At 39.0% G+C, this 12,539-nt stretch overlaps 7 protein-coding genes across 12 annotated transcripts; 3 read left to right on the top strand and 4 right to left on the bottom strand.

Moving 5' to 3' along the window:
* Positions 1–14: 14 nt before the first annotated feature.
* LOC132793900 (transmembrane protein 223) lies at positions 15–1,581 on the top strand. Of its 2 annotated transcripts, none has more exons than XM_060804057.1 (3): positions 15–118; positions 269–868; positions 924–1,581. In XM_060804057.1, exons 2-3 carry the CDS (start codon positions 466–468, stop codon positions 1,214–1,216), a joined length of 696 nt encoding a protein of 231 aa, XP_060660040.1. In that variant the 5' UTR covers positions 15–118; positions 269–465; the 3' UTR covers positions 1,217–1,581. The 2 variants fall into 2 exon arrangements, with proteins under 2 accessions (XP_060660040.1, XP_060660039.1); XM_060804056.1 differs by having other exon boundaries at positions 15–185.
* On the bottom strand, positions 1,199–1,649 carry LOC132793903 (H/ACA ribonucleoprotein complex subunit 3). Its single transcript, XM_060804060.1, has 2 exons — positions 1,491–1,649; positions 1,199–1,425 (listed from the first exon to the last, which is right to left on the bottom strand). Exons 1-2 carry the CDS (start codon positions 1,542–1,544, stop codon positions 1,285–1,287), a joined length of 195 nt encoding a protein of 64 aa, XP_060660043.1. The 5' UTR covers positions 1,545–1,649; the 3' UTR covers positions 1,199–1,284.
* A 90-nt stretch (positions 1,650–1,739) lies between these two features.
* LOC132793898 (crossover junction endonuclease EME1) lies at positions 1,740–8,817 on the top strand. 3 transcript variants are annotated; one of them, XM_060804052.1, is made up of 2 exons: positions 1,740–2,730; positions 8,583–8,817. In XM_060804052.1, the coding sequence occupies exon 1, from the start codon at positions 1,810–1,812 to the stop codon at positions 2,710–2,712; it is 903 nt and encodes a 300-aa protein (XP_060660035.1). In that variant the 5' UTR covers positions 1,740–1,809; the 3' UTR covers positions 2,713–2,730; positions 8,583–8,817. The 3 variants fall into 3 exon arrangements, with proteins under 3 accessions (XP_060660035.1, XP_060660034.1, XP_060660036.1); XM_060804051.1 differs by lacking the exon at positions 8,583–8,817 and adding an exon at positions 6,675–6,994; XM_060804053.1 differs by lacking the exon at positions 8,583–8,817 and adding an exon at positions 2,789–2,872.
* Positions 3,081–6,681, bottom strand: LOC132793897 (fibroleukin-like). Of its 3 annotated transcripts, XR_009633159.1 has the most exons (5): positions 6,570–6,681; positions 5,373–6,496; positions 4,443–5,307; positions 3,251–4,374; positions 3,099–3,189 (listed from the first exon to the last, which is right to left on the bottom strand). XR_009633159.1 is itself a non-coding variant. In XM_060804049.1 (2 exons), the coding sequence occupies exons 1-2, from the start codon at positions 3,829–3,831 to the stop codon at positions 3,081–3,083; spliced, it is 690 nt and encodes a 229-aa protein (XP_060660032.1). In that variant the 5' UTR covers positions 3,832–4,119. The 3 variants fall into 3 exon arrangements, 1 of the variants encoding a protein (XP_060660032.1); XR_009633158.1 differs by having other exon boundaries at positions 3,251–5,307; XM_060804049.1 differs by lacking the exons at positions 4,443–5,307; positions 5,373–6,496; positions 6,570–6,681 and having other exon boundaries at positions 3,081–3,189; positions 3,251–4,119.
* Positions 7,185–8,609, bottom strand: LOC132793902 (transmembrane protein 170A). Its single transcript, XM_060804059.1, has 2 exons — positions 8,246–8,609; positions 7,185–8,192 (listed from the first exon to the last, which is right to left on the bottom strand). Exon 2 carries the CDS (start codon positions 8,008–8,010, stop codon positions 7,618–7,620), a length of 393 nt encoding a protein of 130 aa, XP_060660042.1. The 5' UTR covers positions 8,011–8,192; positions 8,246–8,609; the 3' UTR covers positions 7,185–7,617.
* A 156-nt stretch (positions 8,818–8,973) lies between the features above and the next one.
* LOC132793899 (craniofacial development protein 1) lies at positions 8,974–10,223 on the top strand. Its single transcript, XM_060804054.1, has 2 exons — positions 8,974–9,836; positions 9,899–10,223. The coding sequence occupies exons 1-2, from the start codon at positions 9,088–9,090 to the stop codon at positions 9,987–9,989; spliced, it is 840 nt and encodes a 279-aa protein (XP_060660037.1). The 5' UTR covers positions 8,974–9,087; the 3' UTR covers positions 9,990–10,223.
* On the bottom strand, positions 10,213–12,090 carry LOC132788115 (sensory neuron membrane protein 1-like). Its single transcript, XM_060795433.1, has 7 exons — positions 11,989–12,090; positions 11,772–11,929; positions 11,574–11,715; positions 11,256–11,510; positions 10,889–11,197; positions 10,453–10,835; positions 10,213–10,396 (listed from the first exon to the last, which is right to left on the bottom strand). The coding sequence occupies exons 1-7, from the start codon at positions 12,088–12,090 to the stop codon at positions 10,264–10,266; spliced, it is 1,482 nt and encodes a 493-aa protein (XP_060651416.1). The 3' UTR covers positions 10,213–10,263.
* Positions 12,091–12,539: the final 449 nt, after the last annotated feature.

Raw genomic sequence — 12,539 nt, 5'->3', positions numbered from 1 at the left:
CAACAACAATTGTGGCGTCCCATGAACCACTTGAACAACTCTTGATTCCACAGAGCCACAACTAGTTCGCTACGGAACTTAACTGCTGCTAGCTAACAAAAACAAATGCGAACTGCAGGTATGGAGAAATAATATATATACACTTTTATTATATATACTATCGGATTGCTTTTGGCTAAGTAAAGGTTAATTTTTTTAATGAAATAACTAAAATATGAATTTTAAAATCTAAGAACATAAGTGATAGCAATTAATATATAAAATTTAGATGACTGCTGCACCTCAAGCACGGATGTTCGCTGCTCTGCAATACTGGTTCAGTACGTCACCAGCCCTGGCCTCAGTAAACAAAACCAGTTCGTTTGCAAGCGACCACGAGAAACAAAACAAAAACAGCTGTTTGGCTATTTGTTAGGTTAGTTTGGTTTTATAATAAATGCAGTAGAAACAAATTCATCAATCAAAATGAGCAATTTACTTAATTTTGCACTGCGACAAGGTGCCAATTTCCTTAAGCGACACACCTTGCAAAACCTCAGGTGTACCGTGCCAGCGATAACACACAAATTGCCGGTTATTACGGCGCCCCTTCGAGCTCAATCAACTCGGGCTGCTTTTGATATGAGCACGAATGTGACGAAGGATGTGATGCTGTTCAAGTACGAAAATCCTCGTTTCTACAATATGCTAAACTTCTTCGGTGTCTGTCAGTTTGTGTTCTGGACATATTTATCGCATTTCGCCTTCACCACGCTAAAGGATGCCCCAGTTGTGGAGAAGCCAGGCGAGGAGTTGAAATGGTATCAGCGTATCAATCTGGGCGAGAACAAGTATAAGAATGGCATAACCATTTGTAGTTTTCTAATAGGTAAGTTATGAGTACTAAGTTCGCATTTAAATATCATTAAAATGAGCGTCTTTAGGCTATGGCATCTTGTTTGCTGTTTGGATGTTTACGCTGCGTTCTGTGAGATTTCTAATTCTACGCAAAGGCGGACAAAGTGTCTCTTTTGTCACCTATGGTCCGTTTAATCGCAATCGCATTATGACTGTGCCTCTCAAATGCATCTCGGCAGAGGAGTCCCGTGAGTTGGCACGCGTCCAGTTGCCGATCAAGGTGAAAAATAAGTCGCTTTATTATGTGCTGGACATGCGTGGCGAGTTCCGCAACCCCCAATTGTTTGATTACACTGCAGGCTTGAAGCGACGCATTTGATTATTGTTATTGATTATCTTATTATTTGTAAATACACATGTAAGCTAATTTAAAACTACTGCCTCAGCTTAATAGATGGGCTCGGGCTTCTGGGTGAGCAGCAGTCCAAAGCGCTTCTTGATGGTGATGCGTTGACGCGAGTACTTGTCCTCGGGCGAGAAACGCGCTGGGTGTGCCGACAAGGTGGGATGTCCATCTTCAGTGCGTTTCTACATTGAATTTAAACATATATTAATTAGAGTTGTTAATTGTTGTTCGGCAAGGTGCCACTTACTTTCAGCGTATAGACGCGTTCGCCATTTTCGTTAATTGTGTACATGAGATACATTTTGAATTAAATGAATTCTATAAAGCTGTGCGTCTTTTCTCTCTAAAAATATAAACACGTGTGGCGTGCATATAAACATGTGTGACCAATCTGCAAAAGAAAAACATTTGACAGACTATCGATAGCTAACTACCTATCGTTAGTGGAACGCTGGAATCATTTGCTTGGAAAATCGAACTTTTTACGTAAGTTTGCAACACTGTTCCTATTGTTTTTGTCCAAGTTGGCGCTCGATTTTCGCGTTATTCATTTAATTTAATTGAAAATGGCAAACAAGATGGATAAATTACAAAAACAAGCCATCAAGGAGCAGCAGAAACGTATCCGACCCGGCGAGTGCCTGAAATATGTGCGTCTCGTGTTGGACACCGGCCTGCAACAGCATTCCCTGGGCCAGGAATTAATTGCACTGCTGAATAGAACAGATTTAAAATATGAAATACGCAGTTTGCCGGCAAGGAATTGTATTCTCTGGGAACGTAATGTGGGCCAGCAGACCTTTGTGGCGGGCTCAGCTGCTTTGGACGATGCCTGGCAAATGGAGCCACAAGTTCTGAAAATCTTTAGTAAGCGGGAATTTCAGGAACAACAACTGGGCTGCCTTGGAGTCCAACTCCATGAAGCCTTCACCATATCCAACTGTAAGTTCACAGTGATTGTGCCGCGACTGCGTGGTAACGAGGCAAATGCATTGATTGAGCTGCAGTTGCTGCAACAGCTGCAAGTGGAGCAACTGCCTCCGCCCCATGCCCAGGAGCTGTTGGGGCTGCTTCAGCGATACACTAAAGCGATTGCTGAGACGCCCTTCAAGCGGCAGCGTCAGGCGATACTCGGCAGCTTCAAAAAGTATCTGGCCAACGACAACAAACAATGTGTGCGCGTGGAGCAAGGACATGGCTTTGGTCGCCTCTGGCAGCAGCATCTAAATAGATTGCCACTCGTCACGCTGGAAGTAGCTGAATCTATCATAGCCCAGTACCCGTGTCCAAAGCGACTGCTGGAGCACTTTCATAACGATCCTAAAGATGCAATCCAGTTGCTGGCGGACATCAAGATCAAACGGAGCAATGGACCTCAACCATTGCAGTCGGAGAGGCGGATTGGCAATGTGCTCAGCACCAAGCTGCACACTTTGTACAACACCAGGGATCCGAACACTTTAATATAGTCTTCATCTTCGACTTCAGTAAGTACTAAATTGAAAATACAAATTATTTATACATTTTTAAAGTTAAATTGTATAGTTTTTATTTACATAAATCAATTTGTGAAAGAATTATGAAAGCGAAAACACGAATCAAAATAAGAAGCAAGATTAATGTGATGCTCAATGAAAATGAGCAGCATTTGCAGCTCTACCAAAAGTTAGGAGAGCATCTATAGATCTAAAGTTTACTGAACTAAAGTTTTGAAATGTCATTCCCAATACAATCTCACTTCTTTCGTTGGTACATTCTAATGTAAATCAGTTTATCAAAAATATTTAGTGAGACTTAAATGATTTAAAAAAGACTACGATTTTGGATTTTCAGTTGTTCAATTGTTGATTTCTGCTTTGGGACGAATCAGCATCTTAGCTTCTTTAAGTAGATTTCTTATTTCAGTCCACCAATTTAGAAGTAGGCCGTATAATGCATTTAAGTTACTGCATAGGAAAAAATTATTTAACATGTCATACATCAAAAATAGGAAAATTAAATATTTACCAATTAGAACATTTCTGGTACCACCAGCCACTATTATACCCAACTGCACAATTACCATCGGCAGGGTCGTTATCGCGATCGAATGTTGTGAATTTCATGTTTTCGTGGAGTCTCATCGCATCCCTAATATTTCCCTTGAATTTACCCAAGCTTAGTGTGTATCCATGGTCTTCATCAGTTATTTTGAAGTCATCGTATCGGGCGTAGAAGATGCTGCCATTTAAGACAACCAAATGTATGTAGAGTTCGTATTGCTGCAAACTTGTTACTCGATACATCTTTTCTAATCCAAGGAAAAAATCACTATCCAATGAACCGAAACCTTCGCGATATGTGGCCCAATCCCTCGTAAAGTTCTCTTTTCCACCAATTCGCTGTTGTATGACCATCCAACCAGGCCCAGCTACCTGACTATCGCAAAGAACATCGAAGAAACCAACACCAGAAACTTTTATTTCATGCACACCAGAATGTTCTCCGAAAGGAAGACAACTTGAAGGAATATTTAGGTGTGATGTCCTATTTAATTTAGTAATTTCTGCATGGCATATTTCAATGTCTTTATCTTTTTTTATTAACATGGATTGCCTCTCTTCTAATTTTGAACTAATTGTTTTCTGATGCTCTGTCAAGTTTTGAATTGTTGCATAGTATCTAGAAATTTTCTTATCTTTTTCAATAATACTAGAATTAAGTTTTTTTGATTGAACTTCACAAATTTCCAAATTGTCGGATTTATCTGATAATTCTTCTTTACATTTATCATAACTCGCAAGAAAATTTGCATGTAGTGTTAATTTGTTAATAGTTATTTTTTGTGAATTAACCTCAGATTCTAATTTATCAACTTTACTCTGACACAATTGCAAATCGTTTTATTTTCTTAATATTTTGTTTTTATAGTCATCTAATTGAAATGCCTCCTTCATGAGCTTTTCATGAATTCCTACAATTTCATGATACTTGTTCATAAGATCAGAATTTATCTCACTTATTTGCTTTTCCTTAATTTCACTTTGGTCTAACTCATTTCGAACTTGTCTAAAGTAGTCTAACAAAGGTTTCACACTTTTATAGGTATGAGTGCGGCACAGTTCTTCCATTTGTCGATCGTGCTCACACGTCTGATAAGAAAAAAATACTATAGATTTAGCACTCTCTTAACTGTATATACATATGTGATTATTTTCACCTCTTCTCCTGTTGTTGTGCCCACCAAGAATAGTTTGAGGATCATTAACAAAACTACGTTTATTTTTGTTCTACCCATTTCGAATGCATTGACCGGATTAACCCAAAGATGAATCTGAAACTAAATATTTCGTTGAAATCGATGAAGAGCTTAGCTCTGAATGGCTGATCTGTGTATATAACAAATAACAAATACGTATGCAAAGAATTTAGATTAAGCTCCAATTGATGATAGGATGTAAACGTTCTATAAAATAAGGTCGAGAAATAAGATTGTGAAACTGTGATATAGAACAATATTACATTATACGTTTATATTCTTGTTTACATTATGTAATTCGACAGAAAAAAATATAAAAATAATTATAATTTTTTCATCAACTCAACTGACAGCAGATTTTTTGCCTTACTAACCTTCAGATTGCACGCCAAAATCTTTTGTGGTTCCCCTCGACGTGATGAACTGTGGCGACCACTCTTTAGAAAAATAATATACTGAGAAAATACTAAAATACATCAAAAATCTACTACTTTCACTACAAACCATAACGTACAAAATTAACCAGATTGCTGACCATCTCAAGATGAAGCTACATACATACAATACAATCTCACCTCTTTCCTTCAGGCATTCCAAATACATCAAAATCTCTCTTTCAAGAAGCTTTTCATATATTTATTGGGAAAGCATATAGTGCACTATAACAGTTATACCCAAATCTTTTAATTACATTTTGGATTTTAGCTTTTCAGTTGATCATTAGATAATTTTTTCTTTGGGGCGAATCAGCATCTTAGCTTCTTTGAGTTCATTTCTTATTTTAGTCCACCAATTTAGATACATGCCGTATAATGCATTTAAGTTACTGCATAGGAAAAATTAGTTAACATGTACACTAATAAATCAAAAATAAAAATTTTAAATATTTACCAATCGTAACATTTGGTGTACCACCAGCCACTATTATACACAACTGCACAGTTATTATCAGCAGAGTCGTTATCGCGATCGAATGTTGTGAATTTCATGTTTTCGTGGAGTCTCATCGCATCCCTAATATTTCCCTTGAATTTACCCAAGCTTAGTGTGTATCCATGGTCTTCATCAGATATTTTAAAGTCATCGTATCGGGCGTAGAAGATGCTCCCATTTAAAGCAACCAAATGTATGTAGAGTTCGTATTGCTGCAAACTTGTTAGTCGATACATCTTTTCTAATCCTAGGAAAAAGTCACTATTCAATGAACCGAAACCTTCGCGATATGTGGCCCAATCCCTGGTAAAGTTCTCTTTTCCTCCAATTCGCTGTTGTATTACCATCCAACCAGGCCCAGCTAACTGACTATCGCATAGAACATCGAAGAAACCAACACCAGAAACTTTAATTTCATGCACACCAGAATGTTCTCCGAAAGGAAGACAACTTGAAGGAATATTTAGGTGTGATGTCCTATTTAATTTAGTAATTTCTGCATGGCATATTTCAATGTCTTTATCTTTTTTGATTAACTTGGTTTGACTCGCTTCCAATTTCAACTCAACTGTATTCTGATGCTCTGTCAAGTTTTGAATTGTTGCAGAGTATCTATAAATTTTCTTATCTTTTTCAATAATACTAGAATTAAGTTTTTTTGATTGAACTTCACAAATTTCCAAATTGTCGGATTTATCTGATAATTCTTCTTTACATTTATCATAACTCGCAAGAAAATTTGCATGTAGTGTTAATTTGTTAATAGTTGTTTGTTGTGATTTAATCTCAGATTCTAATTTATCAACTTTACTTTGACACAATTGCAAATCGTTTTCTTTTCTTAATATTTTATTTGAAAACTCATCTAATTGAAATGCCTCCTTCATGAGCTTTTCATGAATTCTTACAATTTCATGATACTTGTTCATAAGATCAGAATTTATCTCACTTAATTGCTTTTCCTTAATTTCACTTTGGTCTAACTGATTTCGAACTTGCCTAAAGTAGTCTAGCAAAGGCTTCACACTTTTATAGATTTGACTGTGACACTGTTCTTCCGTTTGTCGATCGCACTCGGATGTCTGATAAGAAAAAAATACTATACATTTAGCACTCTCTTAATTGTACGTATATGTTGTATGTCATTATTTTTACCTTTTGTCCTGTGGCTGTGGTTACCAAGAATATTTTGAGGACTATTATTAACAGTACTACATTTGATTTTATTCTTTCCATATTGAATGTCTGCATTGAAACAAGATGAAAAAAGAACTAAATATTTCGTATAATCGACAAAGAGCTTAGCTCCCAATTGCTGATCTGTGGTCTAAACGACAGATAAGATTCAACGATGATACTATATATAATCTGACCTCTGACTGAGAGAGGCTTATTGATAATGAAATTAGAAGTTGTGATTGCTTAAAAACAGGAAATTGTCAAGAAATAAAAATTAATAGTGAGTTAGTTAAGTTAAATTAATTAAGTTAAGTTAGCTAAATTAATGTTAGTCCATATATTTTTTAATTATAAAATAAATATCATTTACAAAAATAGAAAGAACAAATTTAAAAAAAAAATTGTGAATTTAAAGGTTACCCAATAATTTTTTTTTTATATAATAAAAATAAAATGAAGAGTTACATATTATATTCATTATAAAAAATTATGAATTCAATTCAAGGAATTAAATAATATACATATATCGGTCGATGCACTATATATTATATTCATAAATTTGAAATAAAAAAACATTTAAAAATAAAAAATTTCACTTTTTAACCATTTCTTGAAATCCCTGCTTAAGTTTAATTATTTATTACCATAAAAGAGCTAAACTATTGTCCAGTATTTAATCCAATTGAAGTTTGTAGTTGAAAGTTGTTTATATATTTAAAAATCACATAATTCTTTACAAATTTGCATAATTGTTGTAATTTGATTTCTACAATTAGTTGTTATTTGAAATGATGTTACACCTGAATAATTTGTTTGATAGATTTTGTCGAATGAATTCTAAGACTTAACTATCATATTTAAATATTTACATTATTTGGTTGATAATTAGCTTAAGCTAGATAATACGAATTAAATTAAGATTAAAGCAAAACGAAATTGCGATATTGTTTTTGGATGCTAAGAGAGAATTCAGTCCGTCAAGTGGCGTGTGGTGTGTCGCATGCAACATGTGGCACACGTGGGCCTAGAGCGTGGCCAGAATTCGCGTAAAGCCGAGACAGGCGGACACTATCGTCTGACCGAGGCCCCAGATCATGGCATAGATCGGTGACATGGGCAAACTGGAAGCACGATGCACAAACGCAATGACGGCGCTGCTGATGATGCCGCTTGCCGCCGGCGAAAGGAAACCCATCACCAGGATCAGTATGGAGAAGAAGCGACCGAATTTATGCTTGCGCAGCGTCACAAAAGCAACGAGGGCGGCGCAGGTGTGAATGAAGACGGAGGAGAAGAGTGCCCAGAGAAAGACATGGTACCACATCTCACGGAATGTGTTGAGATGCGCCTGCGAACGCAATCCCAGCACATCGATGATGGCGTCCAGTTCATCGGCGTCGTTGGGTTCGGAAAACATGATGAGGGACGCAAGAGGAGGAGTAGTAGGAGTCGAGTTTTTGTTGTTGCTTTGCTATTTAATTGCTAATTATTGCTTTGCGTTGCGCCAGCGCTTTTCTTGTTGCCTCTTTACTCATTTGTTGCCTTAGCTACTTTTCTGCTGCATTTGCTGTTGTTGTTGCTGGCTCATTTTTGTTGCACCTGTAATTTAACAGTTATGAGTTGACCTTTTGGCCTTTTTGAGCACTACTCACACAAGCACAACATCCACACAGTAGCCTTCTCGATGTTGCTATTTTAGACTGCCTTAAACAACACTCACTTAACAAAATGGGTTTTGTTTTTGTTGTTGCTTCTTCGATTGGCAGCCTAAATTGGGGGAATCGATTATAAAGGCCACACAAAGGCCAACTTGCAGTGGGCAGTGATTCACCGTATCCTAGCTCAGCATCTTGGTTTGTGTATTAACTGCACAGCGTGTCGCAATATATTCGATGTGACAATGCACAACTGATCTGAACTAAGCAATTTAGTGCTTGTATTTGCTTTTAATTATTATTGTTTTCGCGTCTGCGGTTTTATTTTTCATAGCAACGCAGCTGGAACGTTTTGGGAACTGAAACAGGCTTTGATAAGCAGAGCTCTCAGCTGTTTCATTTGCTTATCGATATACTTGCATCGATTACTAGGTGTGACCAGTATTACCATGTTCATGGAGTGTTTTCTATTAAAATAATTCAATAACGGATAATATTTTGGTGTAATAACTTTAAACTCTTTGTTTGAAAACCTATTCCAATATTGTGAATTGTCAAATAAACTGTATATTAAGTAAAAAACAATATTTATTATTGTAGTTAATGTCATTAAAAATTTTTTTAATAGAAAGTGAAAATTAATCTTGTTATTACATGTATTTAATAAGTATTTTTGTGATTGGAACTGTTTATAAATAGTATTTATTTTGACCGCTTGGTCACACTTTTCGTTGTGCTCGTTTTGTGTGGAGTGTTTTTTGTTGCGCCCGGAAAAAAGCCGGAGAAAAATTGCAACTTTTATATTGTGTTAAACCGAGCAGAGAATAATTTCATTAATAATGAACAAGGAGCAAGATCATGCCTCAGATAGTGACGAGAGCGACGAAGACTTTTGTCCCGATAACGTAAACGAAGAAGACGTTTCCGTCGACGAGGAAGAAGACGACGACGAGAGCGAATTGGAGGAAGAGGACGAATCAAGTGAAAAAAAAGGCAAAGCAGCAGCGAAAAGCAAAGTGAAGAACAAAGTAAAGGACACTGAGTCTTCAACATCCTCCGCACGCAGCACACGGCAAACAGAAGCCAAACAGAATGGACGAACGACAGCCGAAAAAGACGAATTAGAATCCGATGAGGAGGCGGATAAATCCCGGTCCGATGCGTTGTGGGCAGATTTCCTGGGCGACATTGAAACTGAACCGAGCAAGTCCAGCCGGGACACAAAACCCAAAGAAAAGCCGCCATCGCCCGTCAAACGCACACCTCCAGCCACAAGTAAAGCGATTGAGGTACTGGAATTTGCCGGTGAACCCGTGAAAAGTGTTCCCAGCTCCAGTTCCAGTGCCAAAGAGAATCAGGAGCAACCGGCCACAATCAGTGCCAAGGAGGCGACACCACGTCCGCCATTTGGAGTCGGCAAACGCCCAGCCAACGGAGGCGGAGGCGGCGGATTAGGTTCATTGCTCAATCAGCTGGGCAAGAAGAAAAAGCTGTCAGTACTGGAGAAGTCGCAGATGGATTGGAAGTCTTTCAAGAGCGACGAGGGCATCGATGAGGAGCTGCGCACCCACAACAAGGGCAAAGATGGGTGAGTTTCAATGAAAGTGAATTAAGAAATTACTTCTTACTTTAATGACTTTTTGCTTACAGGTACTTGGAGCGCCAGGACTTCTTGCAGCGCACGGATCTGCGCCAGTTTGAGATTGAGAAAGGCATGCGACAATCGCGTCGACAAAACTAAAGCTGCGCCCAGAACTGTATCCACTTCCAAGCACAAGCAACCGACAACACCCATTCACACTCACATTCACTGCACACATTCTCTCTCTGTAAGATTAAGATATGCATAATACTTAAGTTCCAAGCTGCCGCCATCCTGCTGGATGTGGCCCAAGAAAAATAGAAACTACAAAGCGTTAATCCAATACATTCAAATTAACTATAAACCAAATATACATATGGACATCGAAAAGCATTTGCAGAGTTATATTAATCATTGTTTAATAGCTAATCCTTTACTGTTCCTCGGAGGCGCCCACGCGCTTTGCATCGCCGCGCCGAAGATGCAGAAAAAGTCCCCCCAATGCACAGCCCAAGCTGCCCAATCCAATGGCCAGCCAGCGGAACAAATTATTGGCACTCAACACGCTGCAAAAGTTGTCATTAGTAAAAGTTCATTAATCTTTCCCGTGAACTAATACTACCTAAATATCTTTTTGTGCAGCACAGCTGTGATAGTTTTATCCAGCTGCAGCGATTCTTCGATCCAGAAGAGCGGCATGGTGAGATTGCGTAGCTGAGACATCACTGCCACTTGCGGCACTGACGATACCTTCAAGCTGAACTGCAGGCGATTGAACACGGAGAGCACAGTGCCGGATAACTGCTCAAAGATCAATGTACTCGCATGCTTGTCCTTTGATGGCCACAAACCTTCCACTTGTGTCACCAACTCTGGCTGTGCTTGATAAAAATGCGGCAAAGAGGCAACCATGGGCAAACCACTGCATCGCACTAGATCCATGGTGCCATCAGCAGGACAATCATCCGGATAACTTGTGCAGTAGCAGGACCAATCTGGTTCCAGCTGGCAGAGAAATTATTAGTAAATTGAGCCAATTTATCAAGTTTGGTACTTACGCGCGATGCACCAAGGCTGAGCTCATAACTCTGCGCCGGCAGCTCATTATAGCTGGTTTTGCCCAGCCACTTGGGCGACAGCGAGCGACACAATTGGGGAGAGTAGCTCCAGAGTCCTTGCTGGGGTCGCATAAAGGGCGCAAAGATGGTGCCATCGGTGCCGCGCAATTTATTGCAACTACTGCCATTGAACGTCTCCGTCCACACTTGCAACTGATCCGCGCCATTGAATTGCAGCACACGACCCACTGTGGCGCCTTTGGAGCGACTACGAGCCACTTTAAAGCTGCCAGCATTTGTGTGATTTCCCTAAAAGTTAAACATAGCCTAAGGAAATGTAAGATTAGCTGCAATTTAGTTAACGTACCGCTCCCATTAGCGAGAATTTAAAGTGCGTGGCATTCACTGGAACTGCGCCAGGCACAGCGCCCGCATGGAACTGCTGGCAGATGGCCTGTGCCGCAGGCTCCTCATGTGCACAGTTGACATCGATGCCGTCAAAGAAGAGCTGCATCAAGGTGGCTGTGATGAAGGCGCTGCGTGGCTGGAAGATGAGTTCCAGACCCATGGCAACAGCTGCCTGCAGCTCCTGAGCTTGTCCCAAGGTGCCAATGGCCATAAACTGTGTGGCAATAGTGGAAGATTAGCAACAGTTGGATTAGCATATGAAATCAAAGGAGTGGACCTGCAACAGTGGATGCGGCATTGTTATTAACTGATCACCGCTGAGACCCAAATCGGGACGCAGAATGAAAGTGTTGCGCATCTTGAAGCTAATCGCATTCTCCTCTTCTATGTCCAGCACATCAAACTTGTCCTTCCACTCCCTAAGAAAGAATGAAAGGTATTTACTTAGTATTTACTTTGATCTATAAAGACTTACTCGAATACCAACGGTCCAACTTCTTGAAGCCTGGGTTTGCCTCCAGCCTCAATCTCCTGTGGATTGCTCACATTGAAGACGTAGAGCTTGAAGATCATGGGAAATGGCAACTTTTCCCACATCTGACGCGTTTCACTGCCAGGTTTTAAATTTACGCTCTGCATAATAAAAAAGGAACTAAGAAATGTTTTTTTTGTAATAGATTTCCAATGCTTACTCGCTTCACCAGTTCCTGAAATAGCATGGGAAATGCTAGGAAACCGATGAGTGCGCCCAAAAGCAACACCACAAAGGACACTACAACCACCTTCAGATACATTTCAACCTGAACTGTTTGAACTGCTCAAGTGCTCCTTTTCTTTTGATTCTCTATTTTCTTGTTTGTCCTCATTTAAAACTTTTTATAGGTCTGTCGCATGTGGCATAATTTGTACATTTTAAATGGAAATCCCATTAAATTTTAATTGACCGACAGGAAAGTGAGTTGAACCTGTCAAGGACACTCCCAAACTTGGTGCTGATTTGTGTGATTTGACGCCCTACTTGCTGTAAACAATGTGCTTATAAATATTTACATATAGTAATTAACAGTTATTTTGATTTTTTTTCGGGCGATAATTAAGTAATTAGTATATCGATTTTAATTTAAAATTGGGTCAGTTTGTATTTAATTTGAATTATGCATTCATTCAGCCCACATTCAACAGGTGGATTTTATTTCAAGTGAACTATAGTTGGGACAACATCCATTGGTTTGTGTATCTGCTA

The sequence above is a fragment of the Drosophila nasuta genome, chromosome 3 (assembly GCF_023558535.2).
Source record: "Drosophila nasuta strain 15112-1781.00 chromosome 3, ASM2355853v1, whole genome shotgun sequence".
Lineage (NCBI taxonomy): Eukaryota > Metazoa > Arthropoda > Insecta > Diptera > Drosophilidae > Drosophila > Drosophila nasuta.
Note: the sequence above shows the minus strand (reverse complement) of the source record. Positions and strands in the feature narration are given on the sequence as shown.

What these genes read in the sequence shown, in the direction of transcription:
- LOC132788115 (XM_060795433.1), bottom strand. Translation starts at nt 12,090, where the DNA reads ATGTATCTGAAGGTGGTTGTAGTGTCCTTTGTGGTGTTGCTTTTGGGC. An exon ending in TTCAGGAACTGGTGAAGCGA is followed by an intron (nt 11,930 to 11,988) that starts GTAAGCATTGGA and finishes TTTATTATGCAG; the next exon opens with AGCGTAAATTTAAAACCTGG. An exon ending in GTTGGACCGTTGGTATTCGA is followed by an intron (nt 11,716 to 11,771) that starts GTAAGTCTTTAT and finishes ATTCTTTCTTAG; the next exon opens with GGAGTGGAAGGACAAGTTTG.
- LOC132793898 (XM_060804052.1), top strand. Translation starts at nt 1,810, where the DNA reads ATGGCAAACAAGATGGATAAATTACAAAAACAAGCCATCAAGGAGCAG.
- LOC132793897 (XM_060804049.1), bottom strand. Translation starts at nt 3,831, where the DNA reads ATGTTAATAAAAAAAGATAAAGACATTGAAATATGCCATGCAGAAATT. An exon ending in TACCAGAAATGTTCTAATTG is followed by an intron (nt 3,190 to 3,250) that starts GTAAATATTTAA and finishes TTTCCTATGCAG; the next exon opens with TAACTTAAATGCATTATACG.
- LOC132793900 (XM_060804057.1), top strand. Translation starts at nt 466, where the DNA reads ATGAGCAATTTACTTAATTTTGCACTGCGACAAGGTGCCAATTTCCTT. An exon ending in CATTTGTAGTTTTCTAATAG is followed by an intron (nt 869 to 923) that starts GTAAGTTATGAG and finishes GAGCGTCTTTAG; the next exon opens with GCTATGGCATCTTGTTTGCT.
- LOC132793903 (XM_060804060.1), bottom strand. Translation starts at nt 1,544, where the DNA reads ATGTATCTCATGTACACAATTAACGAAAATGGCGAACGCGTCTATACG. An exon ending in AACGCGTCTATACGCTGAAA is followed by an intron (nt 1,426 to 1,490) that starts GTAAGTGGCACC and finishes AATTCAATGTAG; the next exon opens with AAACGCACTGAAGATGGACA.
- LOC132793899 (XM_060804054.1), top strand. Translation starts at nt 9,088, where the DNA reads ATGAACAAGGAGCAAGATCATGCCTCAGATAGTGACGAGAGCGACGAA. An exon ending in CACAACAAGGGCAAAGATGG is followed by an intron (nt 9,837 to 9,898) that starts GTGAGTTTCAAT and finishes TTTTGCTTACAG; the next exon opens with GTACTTGGAGCGCCAGGACT.
- LOC132793902 (XM_060804059.1), bottom strand. Translation starts at nt 8,010, where the DNA reads ATGTTTTCCGAACCCAACGACGCCGATGAACTGGACGCCATCATCGAT.